The sequence below is a fragment of the Pteropus medius genome, unplaced genomic scaffold (genome assembly GCF_902729225.1).
Source record: "Pteropus medius unplaced genomic scaffold, Ma_sr-lr_union100, whole genome shotgun sequence".
NCBI classification, from domain to species: domain Eukaryota; kingdom Metazoa; phylum Chordata; class Mammalia; order Chiroptera; family Pteropodidae; genus Pteropus; species Pteropus medius.
In genome coordinates this window covers 11,179,195-11,199,913 of record NW_024355990.1, presented here as the reverse complement: position 1 = coordinate 11,199,913, position 20,719 = coordinate 11,179,195, and the positions used below count along the sequence as shown (strand labels likewise).

Below are 20,719 nucleotides of genomic sequence, written 5' to 3'. Positions count from 1 at the left end.
TAATTTCTATTTTAAATATGCAATTCACTATTAGCATAATTAAAATAGAAATTAAATATATTTTTGGGAGAATTTTCTAGAAAAAAACTTCCCAAATGGGAATGCTTTGAACTTAAATTGTAATGTTTATGAAAGTATTTGTTGTCATTCTATTGTGAGATCAATCCGAAGTCAAAAATTTTTAGATATTTATTTTATGGTAGTTCATCTGCTTTCTGTTTGGACCTTTTTTGGTGGGAGAAGTCACAGTTTGTTAAATTCTAATCTAGTAGAATGTTAACAGTTATCAGATTTATTTGTTAATTTCCACATATTGTAGTCTAAAATAATAATGTCGATATTTTGATAATCAAGTACTGGTAAAGTATTAATAAATATAAATAGGAAATGTTGTCTTCTTTTATAGGGTATATTTCAGAAATCGCTGGGTAAAGACTGTTCACCCAGTTGTGCATCAGTACTGTTTGATCTCAAGCGCACATTCCACCTTTCAGATGCCACAGAAAGAAGATATTCTTAAGCACCGAGTGGTTGTTGTTACGTTGAATACTTCCCAGTACCTCTGTCAGTTGGACCTTGAACCTGGTATGCCGACTTCAGACACAGACAGTGGGTCTCTGAATGCTTAGAGCTTCTGCATTCCATTTAGACCAGGGGTTGGCAGACTACATAGCCTGTGGGCCAAATCTGGCCTGCTGTCTGTTTTTGGAAATAAAATTTTAGTGAATGGAACACATTGATGCCCATTTATTTGCCTCTTTATTACCCGTGGATGCTTTTATGCTTCAACAGCTTAGTTGAGTAATTGTAAAAGAGACTGTATGGTCAACAAACCTTAAAACATGTTTGGCCCTTTACAAAACAAAAATTAACTCCTAGTTTAGACATTTTAATGACTGCTACTCTATTTGTTCTCTTATTGGTCAGCTGAAATATATTTACTATTGATCATGTGAAAAATTCAAATTTAGACACTATTGGTGGTTTTTACAATTTTCTCAAGTTTTTGTGTTATACGGTGTATTTTTTTTTTTACTTGCTATTAAGATTAAGTGCAGGAACCATGTAAAATCAAACTAATATTAAGTATAAATATAAGGTGAGAAGTTCTGATAAATATGGCAGAACTTAAAAAGTGGTATCACTTTGAGGTGGTTGCTTTGGAAGAGCATTTATTGCTGCCGTATAATTGCTGACGTTGCTCAACACTTGTTTGCTCTCTCCTATGGGACTGGCTTTCAGAGCCAGTGACAAATTCTTTTGAACATCCTGAAAGGTAGAGACTGTTCTTTTCACCTTGTATTCCTGGCACCTGGCCTAGGATGTAGACACCTGGAGGCCCTTGATAAACCTCTCTTTATTTTAATGAACAGTGGCCAAACTTTCTTTTTTTGAGGATAGATGTCATTTTAGAAAAGCTTCAAAATCTTTCGGCGACATGTATGTCTGAGACTGGTAAATAGGTAGGAGATCAAACTGAGCAATACCATTAGGGATAAGAGAGAGAGAGAGAAAGAGAGAGCGCGCGCAAGCGAGCGCACCATGACTTTGAGTAATGAGACTTATTGTGCATGCAGCTTCTAGCTCGCTGGTGAGGGCCCTTACAAAAGCAGAGTTTCAAAATTGTTTTGAACAGTGACTGTATCATCGGAATGAGTTGTATTTACTCCTAGCTGACTTCTTTGAATGGAACAACACATTTGAAATGTAAATTTTGGTATGTTTATTTAACAATCAGTCTCATTACTTTATGATTATACTCTGCATATTCACTACTTAAATACCCAAACCTCCTAAACAGTATAGTTTTGTGAGAGAGTAAAGAATGGCTTCGAAGAGCAACTATGGAAGAATGCTTATTAGAAGTCAACTGTGTGTTTTGTTGTGGGCATTGTTTATACTTCATTTCATTTAATTCTCATATCATCCCTGCAGAGGGTTATTTTACAGATAAGAAAACCAAGGCTCAGGCTAAATCGGTTTGATTAATTCAAGTTACCTTTACTAGCTTGAGCAATAGCTGTAATAATTTCATGGTTTATCCAGTTCCTGATTCAAGCCTAGCTCTATTTAATTAAAATGTTATCTAATGAAAACAGATTTTTTTCACTAGTCTCCATATTTTCCTCCCCATTTAATCCTATGTTTATATAATCATCTTCCTTAATTAGTCTCGGAGAACAAAAATACAAATTCTCCTCAGTGGGAGAAAAATGCATGTGTCCATATTATGCTTGGGCCACAAGTATTAATGACTGTTGTCGGTAAATAGACAACAGTCATTAATACTTGTACTTTCAACCATTTGTTTGAATGGGTGATGATGAGGTTTATTATTGCCAGTCAGGAAGATTAAGAGTTTTAATCTAAAAACAGGTTGCATTAGAAAGTTGTATAAACCGATTGTTTGGAACTCGTTGATATTCTTAGAAATAGAGATAGAAATAGAGGTTAGGTTCTTGGGCTAACTCACAGCAAGCTGATTAACTCTGAGTTTTATAACTCATCATTCTGCTGAGAAACTCTTTTGTGTTCTTTGCTAGGTTAGTTAAAAGAGGGCCCTCTTCTTCCTACTTTGGTGAATCAGCAGCAGGAGACTGCTTTTTCCTTCTTCACATTGAGGCAGCAAGGAGATTTTTGCCTCTTTCCCCCATTTAGGAGCCAAGGGACTTTTCCTCCATATACAGGTCCCCGTGCCCCAGTGTGAGTAGCAACAGCAGCCGAGATGTGGGATGCCTCCTGCTCTTGATGTTTGCATCTCGGGGACATTTGATAATGTACATTTTTGACATTTATTATTAGTCACTTTTTGCAGAGTGGTGATTTTCTTTTCAGCCAGAGTATGATCTTAGACTAAAAAAAGTCTGTGTGTGTGTGTGTATTATGTTTTATATATATATTACACATGCACACACAAAATAAACCTAAATAATCAAATGAAAGAATTTGCTAATAGATAACTTGATTTCAAAGTTAGATTACAACTTTCTCCTTTATATTAGATTTTGTATGATTTTTTTATTATTGGATATTCACGTTTAGGTTCAAGTTACTTATAAGCTACCGTTGTTTTATTTTTGGTGTTTCACCAAATAAATAGTGAAAGGACTTTGGGCCCATCAGTGTTTAGTTGCCAGCCCTTCTTTTTGGTGAAAATCTACTGTCTTGTACTTTTAAAATATTTTTCTTTTCTTTTTTTTTTTCTTTTTAACTCCTACTGCACCTGGTATTCCTAGGTGGTCTCCCATCCAAGTACTAACCAGGTCTAACCCTGTTTAGCTTCTGAGATCAGATGAGCTCAGGCACATTCAGGTGGCATGACCGTAGACAAAATATTTTTAAATATACTGATTCAGCTCTTAGTCTCAGGGCCTTTAGCACCAGATGTCATTTACGTATCTATTATTGAGTAAAATAGTTACTCCTTTTAACCTCGTTTTTAAAAAATGATTTAAATGGATAATTTTCTAAATTGAGGATTGGCATTAAAAGTATTCATACCTCTTAAATTAGCACACTAAACTTTTAGCAGAAAAGAAAAAAACACATTCCTACCTTTATTGCTGCTGTAATATGCTTTACTGTGTTTATACTGTACTTTGTAGGGTTTTTTACGCACATCCTATTAGATGAAGCTGCCCAGGCCATGGAGTGTGAAACTATTATGCCTCTAGCATTAGCAACTAAAAATACGCGGATTGTCTTGGCTGGTGACCACATGCAGGTAAATGCCTTCTGAGTCATCATACTGAAAGGAATTTTGAATTATATTTTGATGTTTAATATTCTGTTTTCTAAAACATCTTATGAAATTGTGCCACGTATCGTAGTTTAAGTACTTTAAATATTTCTGTACTAATAGTGAAAAGTACTGGTATTTCTGAAGGAAATTACTTTTCTTTATAAAGCAAATTTAAATTATCCTTCCTATAGTTCGCTGGTTCCTGTCCCAACATTTGTTTTCCTGAAGGGTTAATTTTTCACTATCTTAAGAAACAAAGTGCTTCATTAAAAATAATGATCAAAGTCTCAAAGAACATGTCTGATTTTATGTATTTGCATACCTATGTAAGAAAGGGAAATATAATTTTTCTATTAAAATTTCTGTTTTACATGTCTCTTCTTCCACAGTTGATAAAGTTTGAACCTTTATAGTATTGTAGCCATCAAGACATATAGGAAAGAGTTGAATGTAGAGGAACAAATTCTGTTTTAGTTTCTTTGCCAAAAGTAGTTTAATTTTGTTCTTTAATGGGAAGAGAGGTATGATCTAGAGTGGCTCCTTATATTTTATGAAATAGAGAGGGTTATTTTGCTAATTATTAAAAAAATTTTATTTATAGACTAAATATCCTGCCAGCTCACCATTTTAAATAGGCCATCAATTTTACTAAAAGAACAGATTGACTCCTCCAGTGGTGCAGTGGGTTGCAGTTCTGAAATTACTGAAGTCGTAGTTATTACTATGCTGGAGGAGCCCTTTACTAACCTGTGTGTAGAAACTCTAGGTCAGTGTTGGTGTACTGAAATGAAAAGTTAGAAATTTTAGACTAGTTCTTTATAGTAATGGAATTGTTCATAGTAAATATTTTTGATTCTGTTTATTCCAGCATTTAGCATGTTGAAGTTAAGTACATCGGAAGTTTCAGCATAGTGGATTTTTTTTTTTTTTTGATTAGTAGGTTAAAAAATACTATTTTTATATTTAGTTAAATTTTCTCTGTATGTTTGTCTGTTACAGCTCAGTCCTTTTGTTTACAGCGAGTTTGCCAGGGAGAGAAACCTTCATGTTTCATTACTTGATCGACTCTATGAGCATTACCCTGCCGAGTTTCCATGTAGGATCCTGCTATGTGAGAACTACCGCTCCCATGAAGCTATCATCAAGTAGGTGTGAACTACCCTCTCTACGTAAGGAACTCAGGACAGCATTGTTACTAGGGAGAGATTATTTTCAGCAGTTTTACGGTGTCTCTAGTGTTGCAAATTATGTTTAATTTTATGTCTTTAAAAGAAGAACACTTCAGAAGTCAGAGCTGCAGTTTTTCACACAATAGGGCACTTCTGGAAACTAAAATTTTAGCTTCTATTAGCTAGGACGTATTTTCCTGTGACTGAATATATAATATATATGTAAAACTATATGATATAATAAACAAGTATATTGACAAACCACATAATGGTTTGCTTATTGTGTCTTGCTGTGTTATATAAGGAATCTGTTTTAAAAGAAAGGATGGAAGGGAAGAAGAGAAGGACAGAAAGCCATGAAACAGTAGTAAAGTTTTTAAAAGTTTCTATTAAATATAGTATGTATCCATAAAAGTAAAAATATCATAAGTGACAGCTCAATGAATCATCATGAGCCAAACACTCCCATGTAGCTGGTGTCCAGATCAAGAAACAGAACGTTGCTGGCACTCTGGAGAGCCCTGTGTGCCTTCTGGGCACTGTCCCCACTAAAAACTTAGAATTTTTTAAAGTTTAGTATAATTTAATAATGGTGATTACGTTAGTCATGTAGAAACCATTTTTAGGTTTCTCTGGAAGCAGTAGGATATATATTAAAAAAAGGTTTAACTATGGCATTTATCGATAGCTCAAAATATGATTTCTTTTTTATTGTTGCAAATTATTTGCTGAAGTCAGTGATGAATCAAGTACTAGATAGTATCTTCATCAGTAAAGAGTATTTATTTTACAGTTGAAGACAGTTGTGTGTATTGATTTGATGTCTATATATCTTTGTGTTTGCGTGTATACGATTCACATAAGTAAAAATGTGTATTACCAGGAAAATATACTAGCTAGCACACATTACCTCATAGAGCAAGATGCTTATGTAGGATTGAACTGTTGTCATGTCTTCCTTTTATTTCCATATTCTGGCTTCGCACTTAACTAAATAATTCTGTTTAGCAATGGTATACCAGGAGCCTACTGTGTTGTTATTGCTGTAGTTAATTTTGGAGAAAATCTTGGCCTCACTGTTATGAGGTGTTTGGATTAAAATTAATCATGGACATAAAGTAACATTATTATAGTAGACCAATTTTTCTTTTTCTGATGGTTAAATTTAATTTTGATGCTAGATCACTCTTTATTTATTTATCTTGGTCTTTTTCTGCAGTTACACCTCTGAGCTCTTCTATGAGGGCAAACTGATGGCCAGTGGAAAGCAACCAGCACACAAGGATTTCTACCCACTAACTTTCTTTACAGCACGAGGGGAAGATGTACAAGAGAAAAATAGCACAGCTTTTTATAATAATGCAGAGGTACCTTAGTTCTTTTGCAAATTATTAACATTTCACAGTCACGTAATCTGGTCTTGTTGAGCATTTATTTAAAATTTTGAGTTGACATCTTATTGTGTGTTGACTTCGTTTACATGAAAATAGTATGTAAAGTTTATTTGTTCTTGTATAACGTTGATTCAGATTTGTTAAGATATATCTCCTGTAGGAAACAAAAACTTTAGTTTACATTTTGTCCTGTGATAAAATACAAAATATATGTAACTCCACTTAAAAGAAAAGCCAATATTATTTTCACAGAGATTATTATTATTAGCCTTCTAAAATAGACTACGATGACATTTTATAGTGCATGCTCGAATGAGGTGTCAGATCAGACAGCAGACAAAAACCCGGTGAAGTCTTTAGGGGCCAGCAGGCCAGACACCCTTCGATTGAGTTCTGGCCATTACAGTGAGTAGAGTTTCGGACTTGAGGAAACCCAGAGCATGGGGGACGGGGGATGGTTCTTGATCTACGATAGCCATCTTCCTCTGTTTCTTGAGTCTCATGCTTGGCTCATCTTCTTTTCAAAGAGATGGCTTTCATTATGGAATAGTAATTCATCTTTCCTTTTAAAAATTGATCAGAGGGCTATAGTTAAAAGTCAGTACAAGAAAATCAATAGTGCTCACTTGATAAAATCCTAGCAAAAGCAAAGGAACTTGACATTTTAGTTCATCTGTGCCATTTAATTTCAAGAATAGGTCAACTTTTCTTTAAATGTGTGAAATATTGACAAATAACTCTAGGGTCTCCTTTATTGCTTTTACACTCGGGTTAGAAACCAGCCACCTGGTAAGGGTGACAGTGCTGACAGGCAGAGGCAAGCCTGCAGTCCGGGAGGCCTGGGGTCCTGCTGTGACACCAGGGGTCAGAGCCGAGCCCAAACTTTGATCCTGAGGCAGGACCGATGTTTGCCAGAGGCTCAGCCTGGGCCACTTGTTCCTTCATGGTGATGTGATGTGTTTCCCAGACACCTGCTAGCTATAGGACAAATAAGATACATGTTCTGGATTGTCAATTTTATTCAGAAATTTTTGGGGAAGAAATAGTTTTCATATTTAAAACACACAAAGATAAGATTTGTGTGACCTTTAAATATCACACATGTAACTTTAGAGAAATTTGAAGCCACCTTGAACTTTACAACTGGAACATGGTTGTTCAGTTGCTTTCTTCAGCCTCACGAGTTACTGTAGTCAGAACTGTGAGACACTTCACCCCAGTTGCCCTGGACTTTTCTTGAGAGTAGATCATTCATAGATGAAACTCAGATCTATTTTGTGTTTTAAAGCAAGCAGAGCAAGTGGCACCAGTTATATCAATAGGAGAAAAAAGAGATTTCTATTTTTATAAAGGTACTGATTAAAATTTAGGAGGACATTATGATATTTGAGAATGGTTTAGAGTTCATTATTATGAAAATGATCTAGTTTCACACAGACTTAACAATCATAAGAACTTAAAACAAGATAAAATTAAAAATAAAATTAAAGAATGCTAACAGCATTTTTGCTGTATGTAACTCTCCTTTATATAGAGAACGTTTTGTAATTTTATGTCATGTTTATTGCCTAAACTTGTATCTTCTTTCACGTACTTAAAATGATAGATTGAAACAAAGTGAGAAAGATCATCCTTTTTTTTCTTGATTCCGACTGAACTCGTATGCCACAATAATGAAACGACCTCAATAATAATGCCCTCTTGAGGGGAACAAAGCAGAATTTAAGTACTAAGCACCAAGACATGATTCTCTTAACCTTGAGAAATTCGGTCTGAAGAGAGACGCTGTGGAAACAGTTAACTATAAGATAAGCATAGGTGGGAGGTAGGCAGAGTTGTACAGACATGAAAACATGACTCTATCAGGTTTGATGGAACCTGTGGCATAGAGAATATGTCTTTTGCCTTAGATATACTGACACTCAGTGGTTAGTTGTCATATATATTGATAATTCTTACATCTTCCTGGTGGATTGACCATTTTAATCATTATAAAATGTCCTTCGGCAACGTTTTTTTGGGGGGGTGGGGTTTAAACTTGATTTGTCTGGTATTAGTATAGCCACTTCAGCTGAACTTACGGTTGCCATTTGCATGGAATATTTTTTCATCCGTTTACTTTCATCTTATTTGTACCTTTGAATCTAAAGTATATTTTCTGTAGACTGTGTCATTGCATCGTGTTTTTGTTTTTATTTTAAATCTAGTCTGATAATAACTACCTTTTGTTTGAATTGCCTAATTCATTCACTTTCAATGTTATTATTGATATGTTTGGATTTACACCTCTGTCTTTTGCTTTTCGTTTTCTGTGTCTCGTGTTTTTTGACCCTTTGTTTCTCCTTTACCACGACTGTTAGCATTAAGTGCATTTTTCTAGTCTCACATTTTAATTTATTAACTACATTTTTTGAGTTGTTTTCTTAGTGGTTTCTCTAGAGCTTACAGTATACATCTTAACTTACTGGAATCAACCTCAGTTTTAAACTGATTTAATTCTAATGACATATAGAATGAACTGCATTTCTCTATTCCCTCTTTCCTATTTTTGTGCTATTATTGTTTTTCATATTATACCTATATATATGCCAATAATACATGGTTATAATTATATAAGTTTAATGTCTCGTAAAGATTCTGAGAGAAGGAAGAGGGTCAAGTACATATTCATAGAGTTTGCTGTATTAACTTTGTTTACTATTTCTGGTTCTCTTCCCTTCTTTCTGTGAATTCATTCGAGTTACTATCTGGTGTCAATTTTTACTCACCTTCTTTTTCCTTATAGTCTAATATATTACATTTCTATATGCAGTAACCTAACAATGTAATTATGTACATGTTGTGTTATGCAGTATTATTTGAGTGAGTTAAGAGGAGAAGGGAGAAGAAATATGGTTATACTGTCTTAATTAGCCACATAATTCCCGTTAGCAGTGTGCTTTGTTTGTGTGGATTTGAATTACTGTCTGGTGTTACTTGCTTTCATTCTAAAGAACTTCCTTTAGGGTGGGTCTACTAGGAAGGAATTTTATTAATTTTTGTTTATCTGGGAATGTCTTTATTTTGCCCTCATTTTTGAAAAGGGGGTTTTGCTGGATATTTGATGATTGGTTATTTCTTTCAGCATGTTGAAATTCGCTTTCCTACTACTTTGTTGCCTTCATTTTTTCTGTTGAGAAGTCATCTGTTAATTTTACTGGGCTTCCTTTAGAAGTGATAACTTGTTTCAGTTCCTTCAGAAGTGAAAACCTGTTTTCAAGGTTTTATTTTTGTCTTTGACTTGCAGCATGTTGATTATAACGTGTCTGGGTGTGGATCTCCTTGCAGTTATTTTACTTGAATTTCACTGATCCCATGTTTTTCTCAGATTTGTAACAGTTTTAGCCATTATTTGTTTGAATATTTTTCTGGTCCTTTCTCTCTCTTCTTCTGGTCCTCATGTGTGTTGATGAGCTTAATGGGATTCCACATTTCTCTAAGTCTTTTTTCTCTCTTCTTTAGATTGCATAATTTCTGTCTATCTTCTCGTTTGCTGATTCATTCTTCTGTCAGTTTCAAATCTACTTTGAGGCCCTATTGTGAATTTTTTACTTCAGTTATTTACTTTTCACCTTTCCGAGGCATAGATTGCTCCATGGTGTGATCCAGTTGGAGTGGGCCCCTTGACAGAGGCAGAGTGTTGCCAGGTTGTGAGGTGTACTCTGACCCTCTCCTGGTTGGAACTTAGGGAGCAGTTACTATGGGAGGATGTGGACCTTGCTATTTGCTGGCTGTCCCACCCACGTCACCAATATGGGCCAAGAGCTCTATGTGTTATATGCGTGTGTGGAATCCGTGCTGCCGTCCAGGTGCTACCAGCCATTGCCAGTCTTCTGCAACCCAGAGCTTGGGAGGTTGGGATCTGCTGATATTCACTGGCTGCTCAATCTACCCGGAATAGGTCTTCTGCCCTCGGAAGCCAGGGGAGATGGCAACTGTTACTTGGCTGCCACTGGTTCAGCTCTCCTGCAGTACAGTCTGTGAGGGAAAGGGAGACTGCTCTCTTCACCTGCTGTCCCACTCAGACCCTCCCTGCGTAGCAGGCGATGGGGATAGGGGACTAGGCACCACCCAGCTGCTGTTAACTACTCAATATAGGCAGAGGATGCGAGCTCTCATGTTCACCAGCTACTGAAACTACCTGGAATAGCTCTCGCACCCCAGGTTGCTGTGGGAGACGGGAACTGCCCCTTGGCTGCTGAAACAGTCCTTCTGTAGACAGAGCTGTGAGGGGCTGGGTGCAGTCCCTAGTTTGAATGCCTCAGCTTTCTACTCTTCTTTGAGTTTCTGTAGAACTTGAATACAGTAAATGCTTCTCCATTTCTTGTAAGCTCTTTATGAACCTCCAGAGACTTCAAATGATTGCCTTCTAACTTCGACCAGCTTATTAGATGTCTGTCTGGGAGAGAGGTTTCCCCAAGCTCCTTAACCATTCCAAGTCCGTGTGTTTTGATTAGTTTTATGGTGCCTAGAATATAAGGGTGTGAACAGAGAGATGAAGTAGAGAAATGGTTATGTGTTGCTTAGTTGTAGGAACTCTTTGCATGTGGGGGGCAGCAGGGGTGTCTCTCTAGCTTTCATCTACCTCCATATCTAACCAAGTGGGTAAAGACCTCTTTGTCTTATTCCTTATCACAGTAGACTCAGACCCGCCTTTCTTGTCCTTCACAGCTAGAGCTCCATGTCTTCAGTCCAGTTTGCTCTTCAGAATGCTTGGGTGGGCTACACATCTGATGCACTTGCTGTTGTATCATTATGGCAGTATTGCTGACTGGTCTAAGCCTCTGTCATTTATCGAATTTGTATCTGGAAGTCGGAGCTGTGTCCTAGCCAATAATTCTCAAGTACTTGAAAGAAATGAAAACTTAAAATTTATTAAATATATTCAATATTATAAATTTAAATAGACATTAACAAATAGTAAATAAATGATTAAAAGACATTTAAAAAATTCTCCTTCCTCTCTGGATTCTTGCTTGACCCTCTGTTGAGCTTGCCTTATGTATATATTTATTAGGAATTTATTTTCTAAATATACAGTAATCTCTTAGCAGGGAAGGAACCTGTTTTTATTAATCATCATATTTCCCACTGTGCTGAACATTGAAACTGTTTGATCAATTCATTGAATTAAAATGATTGAACTACACTAACAGCCCAATAAGGTGTCTAAAACATTCAGTTGGGTAAAATGTGGCATTACTGTATCACGAGCTTGATGAAGAGGCTTGGGTGAACTTGTACCACTAGAAGGGCGTGAACTCTGAAAGTCTGTCTTGCCATCCAGATTTGTCCTAGTCCCAGCAATGGTTTGATGCCAACTGTTGGCTGCTCTGCTTAGTTGTATTAATGGAGGGGGGTGGGTGTGGGACAATGCTAGGCCTCGTACTGCTGAGACTTAACAGTGACACTGACTCTGGGAATCTTCTAGTTTGTTGGTTGGTTTCATTGGCCCAGTCTAGAGAGAGTGGACTGAGAAATATTGGGAATGTCGGGACTTTCTTTCCTGTTTCCCTGGGTGGGGTCGCCAGTTTTATGGCCCCATCTCTGTCCTTGTTCCTCCACAGGAACTTGAACCAGTCCTCATTTAAGAATGGAGGCTGAGTAAAGAAAGGGTGGGGGCCAATTGCCAGTTACATTGTCTCTGATTTTCATGTTTTCACTGGGTACATTATTGTAGAATTTTACTGTTTTACAAGGCAAATAAATTTTTATTCTCACTGTGTTCCAAAAAAATTTTATTCTCCCTGTTCATAACAGCAAAGCATTATTTCTATTTCGAGGTAATTTTTAAATGACATCTATTTCCGTTACCATATTCTTTTCTCTAAACACTTGTGTAACTTTAATGTGTTACGTGTGTTTGTTTAAAGGTATTCGAGGTGGTGGAACGTGTGGAAGAGTTAAGAAGGAAGTGGCCAGTAGCGTGGGGGAAGTTAGACGACGGCAGTATCGGTGTGGTGACTCCATATGCTGATCAGGTGTTTAGGATACGCGCTGAACTTCGAAAAAAGAGGTTATCTGATGTCAATGTAGAACGGGTGCTAAACGTTCAAGGTGAGCATTCATCGAAATGAGCGAAGTTACTCAGATGCTTACATCTTAACGTGCGTCTTAACGTGCGTGCACATTTGATTTATAATTCTCAAGTTCTCTTTTTCTGGACGAGTAATTATGTATTCATTTCATACCAAATTCTTCAGTGCCAAATTCGACAGTTAAAGGTAGAGCTCATTTACATGTTTATTAAATTTTTATATCTAAATAAAAGAAATATGCACAAATGAACTTTTTTAATGATCGTAATTGTATAAATGTCATACATGATATCTGTATGTTATAGTTACAATCACCAGAGCATATGACACCTACTGTTGTTACTCTCTGTTTGAGGATTCATTTGTTCATAAAGATTTTAAAAAACTTGTACCTGTCAAACAAGTTCTGTTTAAATGCATTTTTAAAGGCCCAGCTTGTTTTTCATCTATAGACTTTTCCTGAATGAATAGTTACCAGGAACTCTTTTAAATTGTCTTTGTGTAATTAGTTGCTATAAATTTGTACTTTTAAATATATGAAGCAACACAATGTGAATGCTAAAAAAGCCCAGTACAATCTTAGGTTTCAGGGTGGTATACAATAGTAAGAGTAAACAATTTCTAAATCACAGGAGAAAAATAGCTCCATTATACCAGGTGTTGTCCAGGTCACAGAGAATTTGGGTGTCCATTTTAGAAGGAATATTACTGGTAAACTAGGAAGCACCCAGAGGAGATCTAGGATAGTTGATGGTTTAGAAATTGCCATATGGAAGTCGAGAACGGCTGAAAGGATTGTTTGGCTGAGAGAAGAAAAGACTAAAGACTGACAGTGAAACTATAGTCAGATATTTGGAGACCTGTCATAGGATGCAGGACTAGATGTGTTAACTGTGAGAAAGAGCATTTAAAAATGTTGTACGAGGCTTCCTTAGGGAATCAGCTGTGTCTGCCTTGGTCAGCGAGAAGTGGGTTCTTGTATTGAGTGGGACCTTGGAATAGATAATCACTAAGGTTGGTTCCAGAAATAATATTAAATTTTTTAAAAACAAAATTTACCGCTTAATTATTTTCATGTGTTCGTAAACACGTAAAATGCCTCAGCCAGTGGCATTAAGTGCATGCACATTGTGGTGCAGCCATCATCACAGCTCTTTTCATCTTGTAAAACTGAAACTCTGTCCCTATTAAACTATAACGCCCCATTCCACCCCTGCCCTCAGCCCTGGCAACCCCCACTGTACTTGCTGTGTATGAATTTGGCTACTCTCAGTACCTCAGATAAGTACGGTAATACAGTATTTGCCCTTTTGTGACTGGCTTATTTCACTTAGCATAATGTATTCAAGGTTCATCCAAGTCGTAGCATGTGTCAGAATTTCTTTCCTTTTAAGGGCTGAATATTTTATTAAATGTATATTACCACATTTTGTTTATCTGTTCAGCTATCTGATGGACACTTATGTTGCTTTCACCTTTTGGCTTTCGTGAATAATGCTGCTGTGACACAGATATACAAATATCTGTTCGAGTCCCTGATTTCAGTTCTTTTGGGTATATTCCCAGAAGTTGAATTGCAGGATCATAGGTTAATTCTCTGTTTAATTTTTTGAGGAACTGCCATACTATTTTCCATAGCGTTTTGTATACCGTTTTACATTCCCACCGACAGTGCTCGGGTTCCAGTCTCACCACATCCTTGCCAACACCTGTTATTTAGCAATAATGTTAAAAAAAAATGAAATGCTTTTATGCTAGTGGTTCAGAATAACAATCTTAAGTCTCTATTTTTTATTTTTTTAATAGGAAAGCAGTTCAGAGTTTTGTTTCTTAGCACAGTACGTACAAGGCATACTTGTAAACATAAACAGACACCAATTAAAAAGAAAGAACAACTGCTGGAAGATTCCACAGAGGACTTAGATTACGGTTTTTTATCTAACTACAAACTTCTCAATACTGCCATCACAAGAGCACAATCCCTGGTTGCTGTGGTGGGTGATCCCATTGCTCTGTGCTCTATTGGAAGATGCAGGTAATTATGTGTTACTGATGGAGACATTAAAGGGGAAAATGTAGGGTAATTTGCATCCCTGTGTGTACATTTATTTATAAGACCTCTTGGCTAATTAAAATCAAGTTAGTCTTACCTGATACGCAGTGGGAAACAAAAATATATTACTTTGAGTCTGTTCTATACGTACTTTTGTATTCGTTCAGTTATCATTCAGCAGACATTTCCCGAGTGCCTACTATGTTCTAAGCACTCTTCAAGCCATTCAAAATATATCAGTAAACAAAATAGACAAAAATCCCTGCCTTTGTGCAGCTTACATTTTATTGGAGAAGAGAAGACGGCTGACAACAAACAAAAAGTATACTATGTAGTGTTTCATGTGTTAAGTTTAATGGAAAAGAAATAGAGCATTAAGGGGAATTAGGAGTGATGGGGTGGAAGTGGGCTGGTTTGTGATTATGCATAGTGTGGTCAGAGTAGACCTCACTGAGAAGCTGACATTGACAGTGAGTTAGGGAGCTGTCTGGAGTAAAAGTGCTCCACGAAGAAAGAACAGCCAATGCAAGGGTCCTGAGGTGGTTTTGTGTTTGTGTGTATCTTTGATGCAAACTACATTTTATGTCGATACTTCATTTTATTTCTTTCTTTATTGTTTTGGCTCATTTTTCATGAATTTTTTTCACTCATTTTCTCTCTCAAAGCTCCTCACTGTAAATAATTCTTTACATCTGGTTAATCCAGAGGATCCTAAAATTGGGGGTGGGGATTATACATGATTGTTACTTGTCTTTGGATAGCATTGTTAGTATTATTTAGATCGTCGTCATAGGAACTTTCTATTAAAACATTGTTAAAATATCAACATAAATAAAATATTTTCTTTACACTTTTGATTTATACCAATCATAGGGATTTTAACTGTATGAAGCCAGTATATGAGACTTGGCCTTTGTAGTATTGAAAAACTATCTTAACATTGACAGAAAACCAGTCGAACAGAAATTTGTATTACTCTTTTATGAAAAAGAAAGAAATGTGCTTGAGATTACTTAAAATTTTCTAAGTATTCTAGTCCCTGTCAAAGTGAGTTCAGAATAATAGAAAGACATGTAGACAGTCCTGAATATGCCTTTTTGATGTTTTAGAATTAAAGTAGACAAAGTTGTTAGGAAGTGGCCCTCTTTGAACCAAGTTTTCTGTTGTAATATAGATATGGCAGCATTTTATTATCTGTTTTCCTGTTTCAGCAGGAAAAAAGTATCCTATGGAGAGGAATACGATTTGGGACCTTTAAGAATAAGCTGCATGTATTAAGAGTTTCAGATTCCCAGAGAAGTTAATATCCTTTATAGGAGAAAACCATTAAAGGAATCAAATAGAGTTTTAATTTATGGTTGTGAAAAATAACCTTTAAAAAAACCGGAATGGTTTATGACTTATTTATGTATAGATAAACAATTCTGTTGTAAAATATCTTTAATTTCATATTTCGAAAATATTTTCATTCATTTTTAGCCACTAATGACAAAAAATTGGGGAGGGAAATATATTTCAAGTTGGAAACGAATAAAACAGAATATTAATTTGGCCTCTCTCCTGAGAATTTTACTTTAGTTACTTTACTATTCATTGAAAGTGTATTTGGTTAGAATATTGCTGTGATAGTTTACTATTTTGTTTCTGTTTATCATATGATAAATATGAGAACACATACAGTTTGATTAGAACTTAATAGATTAAAACACATGTATAAAATGGGATGAAATGTATTAAAAACCAGCCTAACTGTTGGGGGAATAAATAGGTATAACAATAGTCTTGAGCCATGTTAGTTTTGGACTCTCCTTATAAATAACTCCAAACATTTACCAACATGAATATTTTTTAAAAAAAAAACAAAAAAACCATTACCGCTTTCTATAGAGTCATATTCTACTGTGAATTCTATGAGATCAGTATTTTTCACCCCTTCTCTGACATAAACTGTTAACTTTCTCAAAACAAATGGATGAAAGATTCCTCCTGAGGCCATGCTGTCAGAATTATCTAGGGCTAATTTTTAACTTGAAGCCATCTTTACCGGTTGCTTATTTCTTACTACTGAGCTGGGATATGTCAGGGACTGCAAATTAATTTATAAGGTAAGGAAAATATTTTCAGAGTGATAAATATGTGGTATAGAGAGAAAAAAATCATGTGACACATAGCTAAGTGGGAATGTTATCTATGTTATTTGGACAGTTTAATTATGGCTCTAATCCAAAAGCCGATATTCGAGGCATATGGGTATTTATGTTTTAATCTTTCTAAATTCATTAGAAATTAATTTAATTTCACAATACAAGTAAACCTGGAGGATGTCATATGATTTTTAGGTACTACAATAATGAAGCGAATTTTTTGTAGTTTAAGCTAATGAGGCTTCCCCCCGCCGCCATTCAATATATACAAAAACCAAATATGACATTTGCAAATATTGATCACACAATAATTACTGTGTATACTATACCATTTAGAAAGCAAACAGTTATATAACCTTTTTTTGTTATAAAGTATTTTTGAATAGAATTTTTCTATTAACCTGAAACGAATGTAGTGAACTTCCCCCTCCTCCACTCATCAAACCAACAACTGTAATATAGTAGCTGTCGTTTACTGACAGCGCTCTCTGTGCTGGCTGTGCCAGGTGCTAGGTTAAGTGTTTTGCACACTTAACCTGGTTCATCAACCCAATAACCCTGCAGTGTGGTTATTTTATTTGCATTTTAAATGGGCAGCCTGATTCAGAGAGTTGAAATTCCTGCCCATGGTCATATAGCTATTAAGTGGTTCACTCAAATGTCACATTGATGTCACATTGACTTCAAAACCCAAACTCTTCTTCCTGGGTTACCTTCCTTTCCCAGGAAGTGATGAATGTGTGTGGATAAGTCTGCACTGCATGGGGAGAGGCCAAGAGGGGAGTCATACATTCCTCTAAACCAGCGTCTTTGGAGAAGGTCTTTCTTTTATCTGAATTTCTTCATAAGCAAATTCTCTTTACTCAGTGAGATACAAACACCTTTCACGTGTGTAGAGATGTGTGTGTATGTATCTGTGTACATGTGCTCACATCTTCTCTCTCTCCCCTAAAGACATCTAGTGATTTTTCAGTGTTTTATCAGTGATCCTAAAAGCAAGCTTAGCATAAAAACAAAAGCAAATTTTGTGTTCATGCAATGATTAAAAGTAAGGTTTTGTCCTTTGAAATACTTATATTGCAATAGAAAGATACACTTGGGGTCTCTAACCAACATTACTAGAAAAACTTGTTAACATAATATATTAACATTTATGGAGGGGACTGAGAACTGGTGAAGCCTTTAAATAAGTAGAGTGGTGATTTCTTATCTTCATTCTGAGTATACTTGAAATTTTCAGGTCATCCTCCAGTTATGAGTTCAGAAACGAATGCCTAATAATGCTATATGTAGTATTCCATTGAACATTAGGGAGGTCAAGGACAGTGTGACCAGTCTTTAAAAGAGTCTTCACAAAGAGAGAAAAAAGGAAAAATTTGAACTTTAAAACATAATTTTTAAAGAAAAAATACATTTCTCTGAGAGTTTAAAAGTTCAATAATAAAGTATAATAATAATAATAATAATAATAATAATAATAATAATAATACTGTTGGTGTCCTGTTTTACACATGAGGAAACTGAGGTACAAAGAGAGGTCAAGAAATTAACCTGAAGTGACATAGCTACTGAATAAATGATGAGCCACAACTAAAACCCAAGTAGTCTAGTTCTTGAATCCATGCTCTTGACCATTTTGCTATCAATGGGGTAATTAAAAGACAAGTGAGATTTAAAATGGAAATTTCAGGTTATTTTCAGGACTAGTTTAACTTAATTTATAATAAGTGTTTAGTGTTACTTCTAAAACGGTGTCCTTAGCTCAAAGGCTGCTTCTTTGAGATCCTTGGGATCTTATAGACAGAGACTGACACCCAGCTGTTAGCTTCTTAAATGTGAGGTTGTTTGAAGGTTCTGCTTATTCTGTGTTACTTCAGCTCCCGTTCAGTGCAGATGAGGTCAGTATAGGAACTGGGTATAGAGTATAAAAGGGTAGCTTGAAAACAGAGCAAGTTCTAGCACTTTGGCTATGTAAGCTTGAAATGAAAATATGTTATAAGAAATTGATATTAAAAACTGAGCTAGAGTAAAAGGCGATCCATTCTCTCCTGTTTGGCTGTGTCTTAAGTTTAACACAAATGCCGAATGCCACTCTATGAAACTGATACTTTATTGGTTAGACTGAAACACTTTCTTTTGAATATAGCGATTAGAATTGTGTTGATATTCATACAGTTGAACGTTGTGGCTTTTTAAATTAAAACGATGGCAAAGTTTATGGATTTTAGATCCTGAGTGCTATATTAAAGATAATCCTTAGCTTTCAAGACTTGATGCCTTTAGAAGATCCTTAAGAATAAAAATAAAGGACAGCCATTAGTGTGCATTTCTTAGCAACATACACTTCCTATAACTATCTCGTTAGCCTTTATGTCCAATTGTCAGGAATACATAATAATATTTTGTAGCATTTTTACTTTTCCCATTGTTGGCATATAGGCTTGAAATTTTTTCTGGACCCATTTTTTTAAACTTATTTTTAAAAAGTTAAGAAAGATGGTAGAAGGCATATGTAAGAGAATCATAGTTTGAAATTGAACTGCAGTTTTATGAATATATTAATAACCCAATTCCCATTCATATACTAACTTTTATAATATAAACCTTTTCATTTATGCTTTTTGAAGCCATCTTGATTTCCTGCTGTCCACCTAGACACAAGGATACCAACTTGGGAAGAATCCATATCACATATCTCTTATAGCATAATAAAAACATTGTTTGAACCTCATATTAAAGATAGGTATGCATATTTATAATAGTCATTTAAAAATTTTAAACTCTTTATATGTTGTCTTTTGTAATATGTATTTAATATTTTAATATTTGGAGATCAATTTTCAAACCTTTAAGAACAACAGTATACAATGGCAACAAGTTTTAAATGTATTTTTCTCCTTTAGTATTTATTAATTTGATTAGGAAATGAATAATCAACATTAAAATTAGCATGCCAGCTTCCTGTATTTCCATAATTAATTTAACTCTTAACAGTCAATTAATGTTATAACTTGTGATTGTGACAAGCATTTGTTAAGTAAGAAAAAAATGTAGAAGTAGCAAATTATTTCTTAAGAATCTTCATGAGGAGAGTATCTACTTTGTGGCTCAGATTTACTAGGCTACTTTGGCTCCATAATTCAAAATAGTTTAATTTCTCTGTGTGTGTGTGTGTGTGTGTGTGTGTGTGTGTGTGTGTGTGTGTGTGTGTGTGTGTATACACACACACACACACACACATATATATAAGTATGCCCAGAAGTACAAATCTTTTATAGAATGAGTTATCAGTTTTGAAATTCTTACTATATGTAGATAACAAAAACCATCATTCTAAGTTAGTGTGGATAGTTGAGCATTGACTGACTGTATTACTTGATCAGCCAAGATTGAGTACCTTGTATGTTTTGCAATATTAGACATGACTCTAATTTCAGAATCAAACTTCTGAAGTCTTGTGATTTGGTGGGGAGATTATATCTGAATCATAGTCAAGTGAATATTGGACGTAAGGAGGAAACTTGAAATTATGTTTAGTTGCTTTTGTTCATTTCGGTGATCTCATGCACTGGAAACATGAACTGATCTTCTTGATCTTTTCTGTAGGAAATTTTGGGAGCGGTTTATTGCCCTCTGTCATGAAAATAATAGCCTGCACGGAATCACTTTTGAACAGATCAAAGCTCAGCTAGAGGCTTTAGAGCTAAAGAAGACATACGTGTTGAATCCCCTGGCACCCGAGTTCATCCCACGGGCTCTGAGACTGCAGCCTTCAGGAAGTGCCACCAAGCTGCAGCAGTCACCCCCCAAGGTACAGCCTGGCAGTGAGGTCGAAGAGGGTATCGGTGGGGGAGTGCAGGAGTGTCAGAGGTTACTGGGCCGCGTATTACTTCCAGTGTTGGAGGTCAAGGTTATATTTGGTATCAAGCTCTTCTGTAAGGACCTGTCTGGTGTGGATGTGCGAGTGGGAAGGCAGCGTGATCTTTAGCCATGCTTAATGTCATAACCGCCCTCAAAATTTCCAAGTGCCTGATTTCTTCTGATGTCCTTTGTGTAATGTAACCTCCCAGGCCTCTCTGCTGATAGACTTATTTTAGCAAGATGTGAATAAAATGAAGCAGTTTAAAAGACTATCACTGT

General features: G+C 35.7%; 1 protein-coding gene and 1 pseudogene across 17 annotated transcripts in view; one reads left to right on the top strand and one right to left on the bottom strand.

Annotated features, from left to right (window-relative positions):
* HELZ (helicase with zinc finger) overlaps positions 1-20,719 on the top strand; it is a 132,847-nt gene that overhangs the window by 71,431 nt on the left and 40,697 nt on the right. For all 17 annotated transcript variants that reach the window (XM_039859540.1, XM_039859541.1, XM_039859542.1 and 14 more), the window contains 7 exons: positions 407-585; positions 3,606-3,724; positions 4,742-4,887; positions 6,131-6,278; positions 12,218-12,401; positions 14,189-14,417; positions 20,186-20,390. In XM_039859540.1, the coding sequence (XP_039715474.1) occupies positions 407-585; positions 3,606-3,724; positions 4,742-4,887; positions 6,131-6,278; positions 12,218-12,401; positions 14,189-14,417; positions 20,186-20,390 (1,210 nt within the window). The remainder of the gene's footprint in view (positions 1-406; positions 586-3,605; positions 3,725-4,741; positions 4,888-6,130; positions 6,279-12,217; positions 12,402-14,188; positions 14,418-20,185; positions 20,391-20,719) is intronic.
* On the bottom strand, positions 3,212-3,329 carry LOC120600456 (uncharacterized; annotated as a pseudogene).